The sequence below is a fragment of the Chlorocebus sabaeus genome, chromosome 12 (genome assembly GCF_047675955.1).
Source record: "Chlorocebus sabaeus isolate Y175 chromosome 12, mChlSab1.0.hap1, whole genome shotgun sequence".
Taxonomy (NCBI): Eukaryota; Metazoa; Chordata; class Mammalia; order Primates; family Cercopithecidae; genus Chlorocebus; species Chlorocebus sabaeus.
Genome location: NC_132915.1, coordinates 80,353,200 through 80,371,944, shown reverse-complemented (window position 1 = coordinate 80,371,944; position 18,745 = coordinate 80,353,200). Strand labels below are relative to the sequence as shown.

The 18,745-nt window shown below is 39.1% G+C and overlaps 1 protein-coding gene across 1 annotated transcript in view; it reads left to right on the top strand.

The window, feature by feature from the left end:
- SVEP1 (sushi, von Willebrand factor type A, EGF and pentraxin domain containing 1) overlaps positions 1 to 18,745 on the top strand; it is a 226,247-nt gene that overhangs the window by 155,092 nt on the left and 52,410 nt on the right. Inside the window, exons 34-36 of the mRNA XM_007968447.3 lie at positions 92 to 176; positions 760 to 951; positions 2,336 to 2,503. Of these exons, the coding sequence (XP_007966638.3) occupies positions 92 to 176; positions 760 to 951; positions 2,336 to 2,503 (445 nt within the window). The remainder of the gene's footprint in view (positions 1 to 91; positions 177 to 759; positions 952 to 2,335; positions 2,504 to 18,745) is intronic.

Sequence of the window (18,745 nt, the reverse complement as noted above, 5' to 3'; positions counted from 1 at the left end):
AAAAAAATATCTTGAACTGCCCCTTGAGATTTCAGAGATTTTTGCACAAACAGTCTCAAAAAAGTCACATGTTTGTTTTTCCTTCATTAAGCTGTTTCCTGTGGTAAACCGGCTATTCCGGAAAATGGTTGCATTGAGGAGTTAGCATTTACCTTTGGCAGCAAAGTGACATATAGGTAAGTGTCCAATATTAAAACTATATTATAGAAGATGTTGATGGCATGCTGGTAGTGATATAACACTGAAAGAAAGGGAGTGGGAAAATAATTCCAGAGGACATTTTTGAATTAATATGTAATTAATTGAATGATACGTAGTGTGAACAAATCTTAATCCAATAATTTAATGGTAGTTATAGCTAGAATCCTTAAATAACCTGACCAGTAACCTATCATTACCTCCAGCGCCCCCCTGAGGCACGCTGAGAGTGGATGCTCCTAGCTAATGAATACTCTTGATGTCTCAGAAACAGACTAGAGCACACCACTCTCAAGGCCAAGGATTCCCTGTTTGTAGTTACTAACCCATGATACAAACTGAAGGCAAGCCAAATTCTTAAATCTATCCTACTTCCCTGTGGGGAAGATATAAAGTATTCAATCTTGAAAGAAAATTAATTTAAAAGCATTATTTCAGTAGGAAAAAAATCAACTTTTCCAATATGTATAAATTCTTAATATTTTTAGAGGTTTCTGGCACAGATAAAAGTATGCAAAATAAAGCAAAGTATATCCTGTAATTTTCCTCTATCTTCTTTAGGTGTAATAAAGGATATACTCTGGCTGGTGATAAGGAATCATCCTGTCTTGCTAACGGTTCTTGGAGTCATTCTTCCCCTGTGTGTGAACCAGTGAAGTGTCCTAGTCCAGAAAACATAAATAATGGAAAATATGTTTTGAGTGGGCTCACCTACCTTTCTACTGCATCATATTCATGCGATACAGGATACAGGTAACGTTTGTAGACACCAACCAAGCTTTCTACAATATTGTATTACTCGCTCCCTATTTTAATTTTTTTGATACATGGTCTCACTGTGTCACTCAGGCTAGAGTGCAGGGGCACAATCTCAGCTCACTGCAATCTCCACCTCCCAGGCTCAAGCGATCCTCCCACTTCAGCCTCCGGAGTGCACAGACTACAGGTGTGCATCACTATGCTCAGCTAATTTTTGTATTTTGTAGAGATGGGGGTTTCACCATGTTGCCCAGACTAGTCTTGAACTCTTGAGCTTAAGCAGTCCACCTGCCTCAGCCTCCCAAAGTGCTTACAGGTGTGAGCCACCGTGCCTGTATTCTTTACTCAATAGGTTTCATTTATATGTGACTGGCTGACTCTAAAAACAAATTTATAAATATAAGGATGTTCTCAAATCTGTATGCTTCCTGAGGCCTGCCTAGCTAATGGTAAATGCCCAAGGAAATATTCAATCTAACTATGACTCTGGGAGTCCTAGTTCAATTGCTATAAGCATTCAGACTTCAAACATGAAAGCAAAAATTTTTTGTGAAACATAAACAAAATACCAAATAAATACTTTTGTGATGGATTTCTTTATAAACAGCTTACCAAGCTTATACTCAACATTGCATGGAATGTTATGAAAAAGCATGTCAAGATAAGGGGCTAGGTTCTTAATACTGTAGGAGGTGTGTGTGTGTGTGTGTGTGTGTGTGTGTGTGTGTGTGTGTGTGTGTGTGTGTTTAAACAGAAGGGACAATGGGGAAAGGCTGTGATCAGAAACATGATCAACAGGATCTGAAGTGGAACAGATTAACTGAACAGAAAGTGGAGTGAATTAAAGCGTGCTATCAGAATCAGGTTGAAAAGAAAGGCAGATAAGCCATGGCATAGGGATGTGAGGTTTCAGTCAAAGGAAGACCAGAGGTCAGAGTCAGGGGCAGCATGGTTCAAATGCCCAGGCTCATGGCCTGGACAGTTCCCTTTGACCTTAGTTGCCCTGATTTCCTGGCTACTTAGGTGAGTGGCTTTCTTCCTGCTGGATTCTAACCAGTCTAATGAACCCCTTCTCATCCAAGTAGTCTGCTCTTCACAGGTCTGGAGTGCCTTACACAACTGCCCATAAGCAGATTCAATATTTTACTATGCACCAAGTGATTATTGTTGTTACATTGTTTTCACCCATTCATTGTTTCAAATGGTATATAACTTGTTTAGATTTCTCTTGCTTTCATATAAAGCAATCTAATATGAAGAAATGCTATTTTTGTGTACTCAAATTCCTCAAATGTCCCTTATTCTGAGTTCTTCCTGTTTTATCTCTATAGCAGCAAATCCATAGCCAATGAAAGAGTAACATCATTCTTTCCTGTAGCTTACAGGGCCCTTCCATTATTGAATGCATGGCTTCTGGCATCTGGGACAGAGCGCCACCTGCCTGTCACCTCGTCTTCTGTGGAGAGCCGCCTGCCATCAAAGATGCTGTCATTACGGGGAGTAACTTCACTTTCAAGAACACCGTCACTTACACTTGCAAAGAAGGGTGAGTAGAGCCTATGAAGGAAAGGATCACTGAGAGCCAGGGAAGTGGATGCTCCCGACTGCAGAGATGGGCTCCATTGGACACGAAATTTAATTTCCTGGCAGCCAAAGACAAAGAGAGCCTTATGTTTTTATTTCCTACTTGCAGAGACAGAGTATATTCTCCTGTGGAAATACTGTTTTCCTGGAATTTGAGTAGTATATCAAATTAGACTCTCAATAATGGACATTGGGCAATGCAGTGAAAAAAAATCTTTATAATTTTTTTTAACTTTTTATTTTTTGAGACAGAGTCTTGCTCTATCACCTTGCCCAGGCTGGAGTGCATTGGTACAAGCTTGGCTAACTGCAGTCTCCACTTCCCAGGCGCAAGCAATTCTCATGCCTCAGCCTCCCAAATAGCTGGGACTACAGGTGCCCACCACCACATCTGGCTACTTTTTGTATTTTAATAGAGATGGGGTTTCACCATGTTGCCCAGGCTGGTCTTGAACTCCTGACCTCAGGTGATCCACTTGCCTCAGCCACCCAAAGTGCTGGAATTACAGACATGAGCCACTGTGCCTGGCCTTATATTGTACTATTAAAGATGCAAAAAGTACATTTAAGTGGGCTTTTATGTATTTATATTCTGCCAAACCAAAGGCAAGACTTAAGTCATAACATAAAGATGGCATACCTACAGGGAGGAAAAAAGATAATAAAGTTCAGGTTTTTACATTTCTAATGATCGTATTTAATTCAGAGATAATCTTTGGAAACCAGGAAACAAATTACGAAGGGCTTTCAGACTCATTGTCTCATTTGATCTTCACAAAAGCCCTGTGAAGGGACTGAGAAGGGAAAGGCTCCCTTTGGGATGATCAATTTAGGGTCTCAATGGAGCCAATACAGTATGGAGGGGTGACTAAATCTCAGGTCGTCTGAGTTGCATTTCATTGCAATCATTGTTTTTTTTCCCTATGCATCCTCAATAAATACTTTGATCAATAGGGCTTTCACACTCCAGGTTTACTACAGTTGTTTTTCACAAGCTGCCACAGCAGAGAAGTTGCCATTATCTGGATTTGTATCTCAACTCTGTTGTTCACTAACTGTGGGGTCTTGGGAAAATAGTGTGACCTCTCTGCCTTGATTGTGCTCCTGCATAAAATGAGTTCATACTTACGGATATGGTGAGAAATAAAATGATATAATACATGGCCTAACCAGAAAAAAAATCAACGAACCCAACAAACTTAGCCATTATTATGATGATTGGTGCAGTTTCTGTATTTTCATGGAAGTTGGATTTTACTTCACGGGAATAGAAAACCATTCCACTAATACGTGACTGCCAGCAGGTGGCAACAATATTTCCATGCGAAAAGATAGTAAGAGTTAAAGACTTGCATGAATAACTGAAGCCCAAATCTTAACATCTTTAAGTGAACAAGGAATCTTTAATATCAAAATGTCAGTGCAGAAATGGCTTTGGATGGTCCCATCTACTCCGGTGGACTCACATAAGAACTGCCCCTAATGAACTGCATAGGACTATTTAAAATTAGTCATTTAAAATTTGGTGAAATCTTAGCAAATATACATGTTCCAAACAATATCTTGATATTGACTACCGCTGGAGCATTTTCTGATTTAAAAAGTAATGCATGATCATCATATAAAACTAGAAAATACAAAATCTATACTTAAAAGTCACCCATGATTTTATTACCCAAAGACAAATATTGGTAATATTTTACTTCATTTTTCCTAGATTTCTGTCTTTGCATGTATTTTTTAATATTAAAGATGATGCTACATATAGATTAATACTTTTTCCTCTTGCCTTCACAAATCATATACATCTGCACAAATTGTTCACTCAGAAGATATAGTAAGAAGAGTCTTATGTCTGGCTAATGTTGCTTATCTAAAAGTGATTTATTTGAAGAATAAATTAAGACAATTATGAAAATGATTTAAAAAATATTTTTATTTGAATAGGATTTTTTGTTTAAAGGAATTCTATGTGAATCATCTCATGTACTTCATTTTACAAAGATAGAGTGTGGCAGAAGAAATATTATTCCCACTTTATAGCTAAGACATGAAGGTGATGGGTCACATTCTCTCTCTCTCTCTCTCTCTCTCTCTCTCTCTCTCATATACTTTAAGTTCCAGGGTACATGTGCATAAAATACAGATTTGTTACATATATATACATGTGCCATGTTGGTGTGCTGCACCCATTAACTCGTCATTTACGTTAGGAATATCTCCTAATGCTATTGCCCCCCTCCTACCCCCACCCCACAACAGGCCCCAGTGTGTGATGTTCCCCATCCTGTGTCCAAGTGTTCTCATTGTTCAATTCCGACCTATGAGTGAGAACATGCAGTGTTTGGTTTTCTGTCCTTGCGATAGTTTGCTCAGAATGGTGGTTTCCAGCTTCATCCATGTCCCTACAAAGGACATGCCCTCATCCTTTTTTATGGCTGCATAATATTCCACCCTAATTGTGATGTTAGGGTGTCAGTTTTAGATCTTACCTGATTTCTCTTGTGGGCATTTAGTGCCACATTTTCTTAATCCAGTCTGTCATTGATGGACATTTGGGTTGGTTCCAAGTCATTGCTATTGTGAATAGTGCCACAATAAACATATGTGTGCATGTGTCTTTAGAGCAGCATGATTTATAATCCTTTTGGCATATACCCAGTAATGAGATGGCTGGGTCAAATGCTATTTCTAGTTCTAGATCCTTGAGGAATCACCACACTGTTTTCCACAATGATTGAACTAGTTTAGTCCCACCAACAATGTAAAAGTGTTCCTATTTCTCCACATCCTCTCCAACACCCGTTGTTTCCTGACTTTTTCATGATAGCCATTCCAACTGCTATGAGATGGTATCTCATTGTGGTTTTGATTTGCATTTCTCTGATGGCGAGTGATGATGAGCATTTTTTCATGTGTCTGTTGGCTGCATAAGTGTCTTCTTTGGAGAAGTGTCTGTTACTATTCTTCGCTGACTTTTTGGGGTTGTTTGATTTTTTCTTGTAAATTTAAGTTCTTTGTAGATTCTGGATATTAGCCCTTTGTCAGATGGGTAGATTGCAAAAATTTTCTCCCATTCTGTAGGTTGCCTGTTCACTCTGATGGTAGTTTCTTTTGCTGTGCAAAAGCTCTTTAGTTTAATTAGAACCCATTTGTTAATTTTGGCTTTTGGTGCCATTGCTTTTGTTGTTTTAGGCATGAAGTCCTTGCCCATGCCTATGTCCCAAATGATATTGCCTAAGTTTTCTTCTAGGGTTTTTATGGTTTTAGGTCTAACATTTAAGTGTTTAATCCATCTTGAATTAATTTTTGTATAAGGTGTAAGGAAGGGATCCAGTTTCAGCTTTCTACATATGGCTCCCAGTTTTCCCAGCACCATTTATTAAATAGGGAATCCTTTAGCCATTCCTTGTTTTTGTCAGGTTTGTCAACAATCAGATGGTTGTAGATGTGTGGTATTATTTCTGAGGGCTCTGTTCTGTTCCATTGGTCTATATCTCTGTTTTGGTACCAGTACCATGCTGTTTTGGTTACTGTAGCCTTGTAGTATAGTTTCAAGTCAGGTAGCGTGATGCCTCCAGCTTTGTTCTTTTGGCTTGGGATTGTCTTCGCAACGCAGGCTCTTTTTTGGCTCCATATGAACTTTAAAGCACTTTTTTGCAATTCTGTGAAGAAAGTCATTGGTAGCTTGATGGGGATGGCATTGAATCTATAAATTACCTTGGTCAGTATGGCCATTTTCACGATATTGATTCTTCCTATCCATGAGCATGGAATATTCTTCCATTTGTTTGTGTCCTCTTTTATTTCGTTGAGCAGTGGTTTGTAGTTCTCCTTGAAGAGGTCCTTCACATCCCTTGTAAGTTGGATTCCTAGGTATTTTATTCTCTTTGAAGCAATTGTGAATGGGAGTTCATTCATGATTTTGCTGTCTGTTACTGGTGTATAGGAATGCTTGTGATTTTTGCACATTGATTTTGTATCCTGAGACTTTGCTGAAGTTGCTTATCAGCTTAAGGAGATTTTGGACTGAGATGATGGGGTTTTCTAAATATACAATCATGTCATCTGCAGGGACAATTTGTCTTCTTCTTTTCCTCATTGAATACCTTTTATTTCTTTCTCCTGCCTGATTGCCCTGGCCAGAACTTCCAACACTATGTTGAATAGGAGTGGTGAGAGAGGGCATTCTTGTCTTGTGCCAGTTTTCAAAGGGAATGCTTCCAGTTTTTGCCCATTCAGTATGATATTGGCTGTGGGTTTGTCATAAATAGCTCTTATTATTTTGAGATGTGTTCCATCAATACAAAGCTTATTGAGAGTTTTTAGCATAAAGGGGTGTTGAATTTTATTGAAGGCCTTTTCTGCATCTATTGAGATAATCATGTGGTTTTTGTCATTGGTTCTGTTTAGGTGATGGATTACATTTATTGATTTGCATATGTTGAACCAGCCTTGCATCCCAGGGATGAAGCCCACTTGATCATGGTGGATAAGCTTTTTGATGTGCTGCTGGATTCGGTTTGCCAGTATTTTACTGAGGATTTTTGCATCGATGTTCATCAGGGATGTTGCTCTAAAATTCTCTTTTTTTGTTGTGTCTCTGCCAGGCTTTGGTATCAGGATGATGCTGGCCTCATAAAATGAGTTAGGGAGGATTCTCTCTTTTTTTATTGTTGGGAATAGTTTCAGAAGGAATGGTATCAGCTCCTCTTTATACCTCTGGTAGAATTTGACTGTGAATCTGTCTGCTCCTGGGTTTTGTTTTTTTTTGTTTGTTTGTTTGTTTGTTTTTGCTTAGTAGGCCATTAATTACTGCCTCAATTTCAGAGCCTGTTATTGGTCTATTCAGGGATTCAACTTCTTCCTGGTTTAGACTTGGGAGGGTGTATGTGTCCAGGAATTCATCCATTTCTTCTAGATTTTCTAGTTTATTTTTGTAGAAGTGTTTATAGTATTCTCTGATGGTAGTTTGTATTTCTGTGGGATTGATTGTAATATCCCCTTTGTCATTTTTTATTGCATCTATTTGATTCTTCTCTCTTTTCTTCTTTATTAGTCTTCCTGGCCATCTGTCAATTTTGTTTATCTTTTCAAAAAACCAGCTCCTGGATTCACTGATTTTTTTAAGGGTTTTTTATGTCTCTATCTCCATCAGTTCTACTCTGATCTTCGTTATTTCTTGCCTTCTGCTAGCTTTTGAATGTTTGCTCTTGCTTCTCTAGTTCTTTTAACTGTGATGTTAGGGTGTCAATTTTAGATCTTACCTGATTTCTCTTGTGGGCATTTAGTGGAATAAATTTCCCTCTACACACTGCTTTAAATGTGTCCCAGAGATTCTGGTATGTTGTGTCTTTGTTCTCATTGGTTTCAAAACATGGATGCAGCTGGAAACCATCATTCTTAGCAAACTATCACAAGAACAGAAAACCAAACACCGCATGTTCTCACTCATAGGTGGGAACTGAACAATGAGATCACTTGGACTCGGGAAGGGGAACATCACACACCGGGGCCTATCATGGGGAGGGGGGAGGGGGGAGGGATTGCATTGGGAGTTATACCTGATGTAAATGACGAGTTGATGGGTGCAGCACACCAACATGGCACAAGTATACACATGTAACAAACCTGCACGTTATGCACATGTACCCTACAACTTAAAGTATAATAATAATAAATTTAAAAAAAAAAAAAAGAACATCTTTATTTCTGCCTTCATTTCGTTGTGTACCCAGTAGTCATTCAGGAGCAGGTTGTTCAGCTTCCATGTAGTTGAGCGGTTTTGAGTGAGTTTCTTAATCCTGAGTTCCAGTTTGATTGCACTGTGGTCTGAGAGACCGTTTGTTATAATTTCTGTTCTTTTACATTTGCTGAGGAATGCTTTACTTCCAACTATGTGGTCAATTTTGGACTAAGTGCAGTGTAGTACTGAGTAGAATGTATATTCTGTTGATTTGGGTTGGAGAGTTCTATAGATGTCTATTAGGTCCACTTGGTGTAGAGCTGAGTTCAATTCTTGGATATCCTTGTTAACTTTCTGTCTCGTTGATCTGTCTAATGCTGACAGTGGGGTTTTAAAGTCTCTGATTATTATTGTGTGGGAGTCTAAGTCTCTTTGTAAGTCTCTAAGGACTTGCTTTATGAATCTGGGTGCCCCTGTATTGGGTGCATATATATTTATGAATTGTTGAATTGATCCCTTCACCATTATGTAATGGCCTTCTTTGTCTCTTTTGATCTTTACTGGTTTAAAGTCTGTTTTATCAGAGACTAGGACCGCAACCCCTGCTTTTTTTTTGTTTTCCATTTGCTTGGTAGATCTTCCTCCATCCGTTTTTTTTTTGTTTTGTTTTTTGTTTTTTGTTTTGTTTTGTTTTGTTTTGAGCCTATGTGTGTCTCTACACGTGAGATGGGTCTCCTGAATACAGCACACTGATGGGTCTTGACTCTTTATCCAATTTGCCAGTTTGTGTCTTTTAATTGGACCATTTAGCCCATTTACATTTAAGGTTAATATTGTTATGTGTGAATTTGAGCCTATCATTTTGATGTTAGCTGGTTATTTTGCTTGTTAGTTGATGCAGTTTCTTCCTAGCATCGATGGTCTTTACAATTTGGCATGTTTTAGCAGTGGCTAGTACCGGTTGTTCCTTTCCATGTTAGTGCTTCCTTCAGGAGCTCTTGTAAGGCAGGCCTGGTAGTGACAAAATCTCTCAGCCTTTGTTTGTCTGTAAAGGATTTTATTTCTGCTTCACTTATGAAGCTTAATTTGGCTGGATATGAAATTCTGGGTGAAAATTCTTTTCTTTAAGAATGTTGAATATTGGCCCCCACTCTATTCTGGCTTGGAGAGTTTCTGCCGAGAGATCTGCTGTTAGTCTGACGGGCTTCCCTTTGTGGGTAACCTGACCTTTCTCTCTGGCTGCCCTTAACATTTTTTCCTTCATTTGAACCTTGGTGAATCTGACAATTATGTGTCTTGGAGTTGCTCTTCTCGAGGAGTATCTCTGTGGCATTCTCTCTATTTCCTGAATTTGAATGTTGGCCTGCCTTGCCAAGTTGGGGAAGTTCTCCTGGATAATATCCTGCAGAGTGTTTTCCAACTTGGTTCCATTCTCCCCATCACTTTGAAGTACACCAATTAGACATAGATTTGGTCCTTTCACATAGTCCCATATTTCTTAGAGACTTTGTTCATTTCTTTTTACTCTTTTTTCTCTAAACTTCTCTTATTGCTTCATTTCATTCATTTGATCTTCAATCACTGATACCCTTTCTTCCACTTGATTGAATCAGCTACTGAAGCTTGTGCATTTGTCACGTAGTTCTCATGCCAGGGTTTTAAGCTCCATCAGGTCATTTTAGGTCTTCTCTATGCTGTTTATTCTAGTTAGCCATTCGTCTAATCTTTTTTCAAGGTTTTTAGCTTCTTTGCAAGCCATTCGTCTAATCTTTTTTCAAGGTTTTTAGCTTCTTTGCAATGGGTTCAAGCATCCTCCTTTAGCTCGGAGAAGTTCGTTATTACCGATTGTCTGAAGTCTTCTTCTCTCAACTTATCAAAGTCATTCTCCATCCAGCTTTGTACTGTTGCTAGCGAGGAGCTGTGTTCCTTGGGAGGGAAAGAGATGCTCAGATTTTTAGAATTTTCAGCTTTTCTGCTCTGGTTTCTCCCCATCTTTGTGGTTTTATCTACCTTTGGTCTTTGATCATAGTGACATACAGATGGGGTTTTGGTGTGGATGTGCTTTCTGTTTGTTTTCCTTCTAACAGTGAGGACCCTGAGCTGCAGGTCTGTTGGAGTTTGCTGGAGGTCCACTCCAGACACTGTTTGCCTGGGTATCACTAGCAGAGGCTGCAGAATAGCAAATATTGCAGAACCGTAAATGTTGCTGCATGATCCTTCCCTCTGGAAGCTTCGTCTCAGAGGGGCACCCGGCTGTATGAGGTGTCAGTTGGCCCCTACTGGGAGGTGTCTCCCAGTTAGGCCACTCAGGGGTCAGGGATCCACTTGAGGAGGCAGTCTGTCCATTCTCAGATCTCAAACTCCATGCTGGGAGAGCCACTCCTCTCTTCAAAGCTGTCAGACAGGGATGTTTAAGTCTGCAGAGGTTTCTACTGCCTTTTGTTCAGCTATGCCCTGTCCCCAGAGGTGGAGTCTACAGAGGCAGGCAGTCTTCCTTGAGCTGTGGTGGGCTCCACCCAGTTTGAGCTTCCTGATCGCTTTGTGTACCTACTCAAGCTTCAGCAATGGCAGGTGCCCGTCCCCCAACCTCGCTGCCACCTTGCAGTTCGATCTCAGACTGCTGTGCTAGCAGTGAGCGAGGCTCCGTGGGTGTGGGACCCTCCCAGCCAGGCATGGGATATAATCTCCTGGTGTGCCGTTTGCTAAGACCATTGGAAAAGCACAGTATTAGGGTGGGAGTGTCCCAATTTTCCAGGGACAGTCTGTCACAGCTTCCCTTGGCTAGAAAAGGGAATTCCCCAACCCCTTGCACTTCCCAGGTGAGGTGATGCCCTGCCCTGCTTTGGCTCACAATCCGTGGACAAACCCCAGTGAGATGAACCTGGTACCTCAGTTGGAAATGCAGAAATCACCCATCTTCTGCATTGCTCACACTGAGAGCTGTAGACTGGAGTTGTTCCTATTTGGCCATCTTGGAACCACTCCTGGTCACATTCTCTTACAGGCCTGTTTGTTCTATGCGAGTTCATAGTCTGCAGAAACTTTTTCTGTCATTAAAAGATGGAATCAAATCTGCCCATCTAAATTATGTAATTGTTAAAGGGTATGAGACCATTTTTATAAAACTGTGTTTTATATATATATATATATATGAAGTACAATGTAAATATGGCTTTATTGTTTTCTGTGTCATTATTAACATATAAAGTGATGGCATTTCAATAATATATGGGGAAGCTATCTGAGCTAGCTAATCAAATTAATATGAAGTACACATAGTCACAAATTACTACCACATGTCGTCTTTTTCTGAAAGGAAAAAAAGTCAATAACTATTAGGAGACAGTTTCATTTTTCTGAAATTAAAAATTTTGATGAGAAGAAAAATGATGCCCCTTTAATATGCATTTTGCCCTTTTTGGGGCACTCTGAAAGTGGCCAGACTGGAAGGAAAGCCTCTGTCTTGTCCACGTCTTCTGGTCAAATTTTTAACAAAACATTTGAAATACATAGAAATGCAAAAATAAGGCTGGACACAGTGGCTCATGCCTGTAATCCCAACACTTTGGGAGGCCAAGGCAGGTGGATCACTTGAGGTCAGGAATTCAAGACCAACCTGACCAACATGGTGAAATCCTGTCTCCACTAGAAAGACAAAATTAGCTGGATGTGGTGGTGCATGCATGTAATCCCAGCTACTTGGGAGGCTGAGGCAGGAGAATTGCTTGAACCTGGGAGGTGGAGGTTGCAGTTAGCTGAGATCACACCATTGCATTCCAGCCTAGACAACAAGAATAAAACTGTCTAAAAACAAAACAAAAATGCAAAAGATAAAATTCTCTCTATTTAAAATTACCCATGTATCCACTGCTGAGATAAAAGTGCATATTAAATTATTGTCATCATTACCTTAGATCTCTATTTATAAAAGAAACAAAATATTACAAATATAATTAGAAGCCATTGTCATCACTCTTCTGCGCTTCTCAAAGTAACAAATGTGGATATTTGTCTTTATTAAATATATATTCCCCCATAAACAAATATCCTATTGATTCATGTATTTTAATTTTTGCATATATTACTTTATATTCTAAACATCCTTTTGAAGCTTTGATTTTCACTTAATCTTATCTTTTTTTACATTTATCCCTCTTGATACATGTAAATCAACTGAATTTATTTTCACTGATACATAGTATTTTCTTGTGAGAACGAGCTGTCTCTAAATTACCATCTTCCTTATTGGTAGAGGGTTAATTTATTTACTTTGTTTGAATACAAGTACCGAAGTAAATATTCTTGTATATGTTTCCTGGCACACATATAAAAGAATATCTCTGACCTAGACACGAAGAGTTGGAATTGTCCAGTCATGGAAGATGCACATTTTTAACTTTACAGGATAATACCAAGTGACCATACCAGTTAACACTCTAAAAAGTAATGTGTGAGAGAGCTTCCCTAGCTCCACATCTTTGCCTACAATGGTGTTTATCACAGTTGATTCTTCTTTCCAATTTCATCATTCTTTAAGGTTGTTCCATTGTTTCTTCCCAAATATTACTTTAACACTATAAACACTTCTCAAATTGTAATTTAACTGGGTATACAACCTTCCAAAGGGTTATTGAAAGTGCATGTTTCTTATTCTAGGAATGAATTTTTTGTGTCTCTTTCCCATTTTGTTTTTCATATTGACTTATATTTTCAGGAAACCAATCCCTTTTTTATTACATGAGTTGCAGAGATATTCTCCTTATCTGTGGCTTCCTTTTCGCTCTATGGTGTCTTTTGTCATGGAATTTTTTTATTTTAATAAGCCAATTTATCAGTTGTTTCCTTTAGAATCCTTTAGGGTTTTTTGTCAGGTTTAAGACATTTTTCCATACCCTAAGATCATAATATTTCTGCGTTCTTCCTGAACAAATTGAAGACTTTAGAAAGCATTAACTTCTATGAGCACTCCCATCTTAAATGTCTTATCACTATCTACATTTTATTTCCCTTTTATCTTACAGCTTTCCAAATCACTTTTTATTTATTTATTTATTTTTAATATTATTATACCTTAAGTTCTAGGGTACATGTGCACAATGTGCAGGTTTGTTACATATGTATACAAGTGCCATGTTGGTGTGCTGTACCCATTAAATTGTCATTTATATTAGGTATATTTCCTAATGCAATCCCTCGCCCTGTCCCCTCCCCACAATAGGGCCTGGTGTGTGATGTTCCCCTTCCTGTGTCCAAGTGATCTCATTGTTCAGTTCCCACCTATGAGTGAGAATATGTGGTGTTTGGTTTTTTGTTCTTGCAATAGTTTGCTGAGAATGATGGTTTCCAGATGTATCCATGTCCCTACAAAGGACACAGATTCATCCTCTTTTATGGCTGCATAGTATTCCATGGTGTATGTGTGCCACACTTTCTTAATCCAGTCTGTCACTGATGGACATTTGGGTTGATGCTAAGTCTTTGCTAGTGTGCTGCAATAAACATATGTGTGCATGTGTCTTTATAGCAGCATGATTTATAATCCTTTGGGTATATACGCAGTAATGGGATGGCTGGGTCAAATGGTATTTCTAGTTCTAGATCCTTGAGGAATCACTACACTATATTCCACAATGGTTGAACTAGTTTACACTCCCACCAACAGTGTAAAAGTGTTCCTATTTCTCCATATCCTCTCCAGCACCTGTTGTTTCCTGATTATTTAATGATTGCCATTCTAAGTGGTGTGAGGATGGTATCTCATTGTAGTTTTGATTTGCATTTCTCTGATGGCCAGTGATGATGAGCATTTTTTATGTGTCTGTTGGCTGTATGAATGTCTTCTTTTGAGAAGTGTCTGTTCATATCCTTTGCCCACTTTTTGATGGGGTTGTTTGTTTGTTTTTTTTTTTTTGTTTGTTTGTTTTTTTTTTTTTTGGTAAATTTGTTTGAGTCCTTTGTAGGTTCTGGATATTAGCCCTTTGTCAGATGAGTAGATTGCAAACATTTTCTCCCATTCTGTGGGTTGCCTGTTCACTCTGATGGTAGTTTCTTTTGCTATGCAGAAGCTCTTTGGTTTAATGAGATCCCATTTGTCAATTTTGGCTTTTGCTGCCATTGCTTTTGGTGTTTTAGACATGAAGTCCTTGCCCATGCCTATGTCCTGAATGGTATTACCTAGGTTTTCTTCTAGGGTTTTTATGGTTTTAGGTCTAACATTTAAGTCTCTAATCCATCTTGAATTAATTTTTATATAAGGAGTAAGGAAAGGATCCAGTTTCAGCTTTCTACTTATGGCTAGCCAGTTTTCCCAGCACCATTTATTAAATAGGGAATCCTTTGCCCATTTCTTGTTTTTCTCAGGTTTGTCAAAGATCAGATGGCTGTAGATGTGTGGTATTATTTCTGAGGACTCTGTTCTGTTCCATTGGTCTATATCTCTGTTTTGGTACCAGTACCATGCTGTTTTGGTTACTGTAGCCTTGTAGTATAGTTTCAAGTCAGGTAGCGTGATGCCTCCAGCTTTGTTCTTTTGACTTAGGATTGTCTTGGCAATGAGGGCTCTTTTTTGGTTCCATATGAACTTTAAAGCAGTTTTTTGCAATTCTGTGAAGAAAGTCATTGGTAGCTTGATGGGGATGGCATTGAATCTATAAATTACCTTGGTCAGTATGGCCATTTTCACGATATTGATTCTTCCTATCCATGAGCATGGTATGTTCTTCCATTTGTTTGTGTCCTCTTTTATTTCACTGAGCAGTGGTTTGTAATTCTCCTTGAAGAGGTCCTTTACATCCCTTGTAAGTTGGATTCCAAGGTATTTTATTCTCTTTGAAGCTATTGTGAATGGGAGTTCATTCATGATTTGGCTCTCTGTTTGTCTGTTACTGGTGTATAGGAATGCTTGTGATTTTTGCACATTGATTTTGTATCCTGAGACTTTGCTGAAGTTGCTGATCAGCTTAAGGAGATTTGGGGCTGAGACAATGGGGTTTTCTAAATATACAATCATGTCATCTGCAAACAGGGACAATTTGACTTCTTCTTTTCCTAATTGAATACCCTTTATTTCTTTCTCTTGTGTGATTGCCCTAGCCAGAACGTCCAACACTATGTTGAATAGGAGTGGTGAGAGAAGGCATCCCTGTCTTGCGCCAGTTTTCAAAGGGAATGCTTCCAGTTTTTGCCCATTCAGTATATTGCCTCTGGGTTTGTCATAAATAACTCCTATTATTTTGAGATACATTCCATCAATACCGAATTTATTGAGAGTTTTTAGCTAAAGGGCTGTAGAATTCTGTCAAAGGCCTTTTCTGCATCTATTGAGATAATCATGTGATTTTTGTCATTGGTTCTGTTTATATGCTGGATTAAGTTTATTGATTTGCATATGTTGAACCAGCCTTGCATCCCAGGGATGAAGCCCACTTGATCATGGTAGATAAGCTTTTTGATGTGCTGCTGGATTTGGTTTGCCAGTATTTTACTGAGGATTTTTGCATCGGTGTTCATCAGGGATGTTGGTCTAAAATTCTCTTTTTTTGTTGTATCTCTCTCAGGCTTTGGTATCAGGATGATGCTGGCCTCATAAAATGAGTTAGGGAGGATTCCCTCTTTTTCTATTGATTGGAATAGTTTCAGAAAGAATGGTACCAAATCCTCCTTGTACCTCTAGTAGAATTCAGCTGTGAATCCGTCTGGTCCTGGACTTTTTTTTTTTTGGTAGGCTATCAATTAGTGCCTCAATTTCAGAGCCTGCTATTGATCTGTTCAGGGATTCAGCTTGTTCCTGGTTTAGTCTTGGGAGAGCATAAGTGTCCAGGAATTTATCCATTTCTTCTAGGTTTTCTAGTTTATTTGCATAGAGGTGTTTACAGTATTCTCTGATGGTAGTTTGTATTTCTGTGGGGTCGGTGGTAATATCCCCTGTATCATTTTTTATTGTGTCTATTTGATTCTTCTCTCTTTTCTTCTTTATTAGTCTTGCTAGCAGTCTATCAATTTTGTTGATCTTTTCAAAAAACCAGCTCCTGGATTCATTGATTTTTTGGAGGATTTTTTGTGTCTCTATCTCCTTCAGTTCTGCTCTGATCTTAGTTATTTCTTGCCTTCTGCTAGCTTTTGAATGTGTTTTCTCTTGCTTCTCTAGTTCTTTTAATTGTGATATTAGGGTATCAATTTTAGATCTCTCCTGCTTTCTCTTGTGGGCATTTAGTGCTGTAAATTTCCTTCTACACACTGCTTTAAATATGTCCCAGAGATTCTGGTATGTTGTATCTTTTTTCTCATTGGTTTCAAAGAACATCTTTATTTCTGCCTTCATTTCATTATGCACCCAGCAGTCATTCAGGAGCAGGTTGTTCAGTTTCCATGTAGTTGAGTAGTTTTGATTGAGTTTCTTAGTCCTGAGATCTAATTTGATTGCACTGTGGTCTGAGAGACAGTTTGTTATAATTTCTGTTCTTTTACATTTGCTGAGGAGTGCTTTACTTCCAACTATGTGGTCAATTTTGGAATAACTGCGATGTGGTACTGAGTAGAATGTATATTCTGTTGATTTGGGTTGGAGAATTCTGTAGATATCTATTAGGTCTGCTTGGTGGAGAGTTAAGTTCAGTTCCTGGATATCCTTGTTAACTTTCTATCTCGTTGATCTGTCTAATGTTGACAGTGTGGTGTTAAAGTCTCTCATTATTATTGTATGGGAGTCTAAGTCTCTTTGTAAGTCTCTGAGGACTTGCTTTATGAATCTGGGTGCTCCTGTATTGGGTGCATATTTATTTAGGATAGTTAGCTCTTCCTGATGAATGGATCCCTTTACCGTTATGTAATGGCCTTGTCTCTTTTGATCTTTGATGGTTTAAAGTCTGTTTTATCAGAGATGAGGATTGCAACCCCTGCCTTTTTTTGTTTTCCATCTGCTTGGTAGATCTTCCTCCATCCCTTTATTTTGAGCCTATGTGTGTCTCCACATGTGAGATGGGTCTCCTGAATACAGCAAACTGAGAGGTCTTGACTCTTTTTTTTTTTTTTTTTTTTTTTTTTTTGAGACGGAGTCTTTGCTCTGTCGCCCAGGCTGGAGTGCAGTGGCACGAACTCGGCTCACTACAAGCTCCGCCTCCCGGGTTTACACCATTCTCCTGCCTCAGCCTCCCGAGTAGCTGGGACCACAGGCGCCCGCCACCTCGCCCGGCTAGTTTTTTGTATTTTTTAGTAGAGACGGGGTTTCACCGGGTTAGCCAGGATGGTCTTGATCTCCTGACCTCGTGATCCGCCCGTCTGGGCCTCCCAAAGTGCTGGGATGCAGGCTTGAGCCACCGCGCCCGGCCCGAGGTCTTGACTCTTTATCCAGTTTGCCAGTCTGTGTCTTTTAATTGGACCATTTAGTCTATTTATATTTAAGGTTAATATCGTTATGTGTGTACTTGATCCTGTCATGATGATATTAGCTGGTTATTTTGCTCGTTAGTTGATGCCATTTCTTCCTAGCATCGATAGTCTTTACATTTTGGCATGTTTTTGCAATGGCTGGTACCAGTTGTTCCTTTCCATATTTAGTGCTTCCTTCAGGATCTCTTGTAGGGCAAGCCTGGTGGTGACAAAATCTCTCAGCATTTGCTTGTCTGTAAAGGATTTTATTTCTCCTTCACTTATGAAGCTTAGTTTGACTGGATATGAAATTCTGGGTGAAAATTCTTTTCTTCAAGAATGTTGAATATTGGCCCCCACTCTCTTCTGGCTTGTAGAGTTTCTGCCGAGAGATCTGCTGTCAGTCTGATGGGCTTCCCTTTGTGGGTAACCCGACCTGTCTCTCTGGCTGCCCTTAACATTTTTTCCTTCATTTCAACTTTGGTGAATCTGACAATTATGTGTCTTGGAGTTGCTCTTCTCGAGGAGTATCTTTGTGGCGTTCTCTGTATTTCCTGAATTTGAATGTTTGCCTGCCTTACTGGGTTGGGGAAGTTCTCCTGGATGATATCCTGCAGAGTGTTTTCCAGCTTGGTTCCATTTTCCCCATCACTTTCAGGCACACCAATCAGACATAGATTTGGTCTTTTCACATAATCCCATATTTCTTGGAGGCTTTGTTCATTTCTTTTTGCTCTTTTTTCTCTACATTTCTCTTCTCACTTCATTTCATTCATTTGATCTTCAATCACTGATAATCTTTCTTCCATTGATCGAGTCGGTTACTGAAGCTTGTGCATTTGTCACGTAGTTCTCATGTCATGGTTTTCATCTCTATCTGTTCTTTTAAGATCTTCTCTGCATTGATTATTCTAGTTATCCATTCATCCATTCTTTTTTCAAGGTTTTTAGTGTCTTTGCACTGCTTACATAGTTCCTCCTTTAGCTCTGAGAAGTTTGATTGACTGAAGACTTCTCTCAACTCATCAAAGTCATTCTCCATCCAGCTTTGTTCTGTTGCTGATTATGAGCTGCGTTCCTTTGGAGGGGGAGCAACACTCTGAGTTTTTGAATTTCCAGCTTTTCTGCACTGCCTTTTTCCCCATCTTTGTG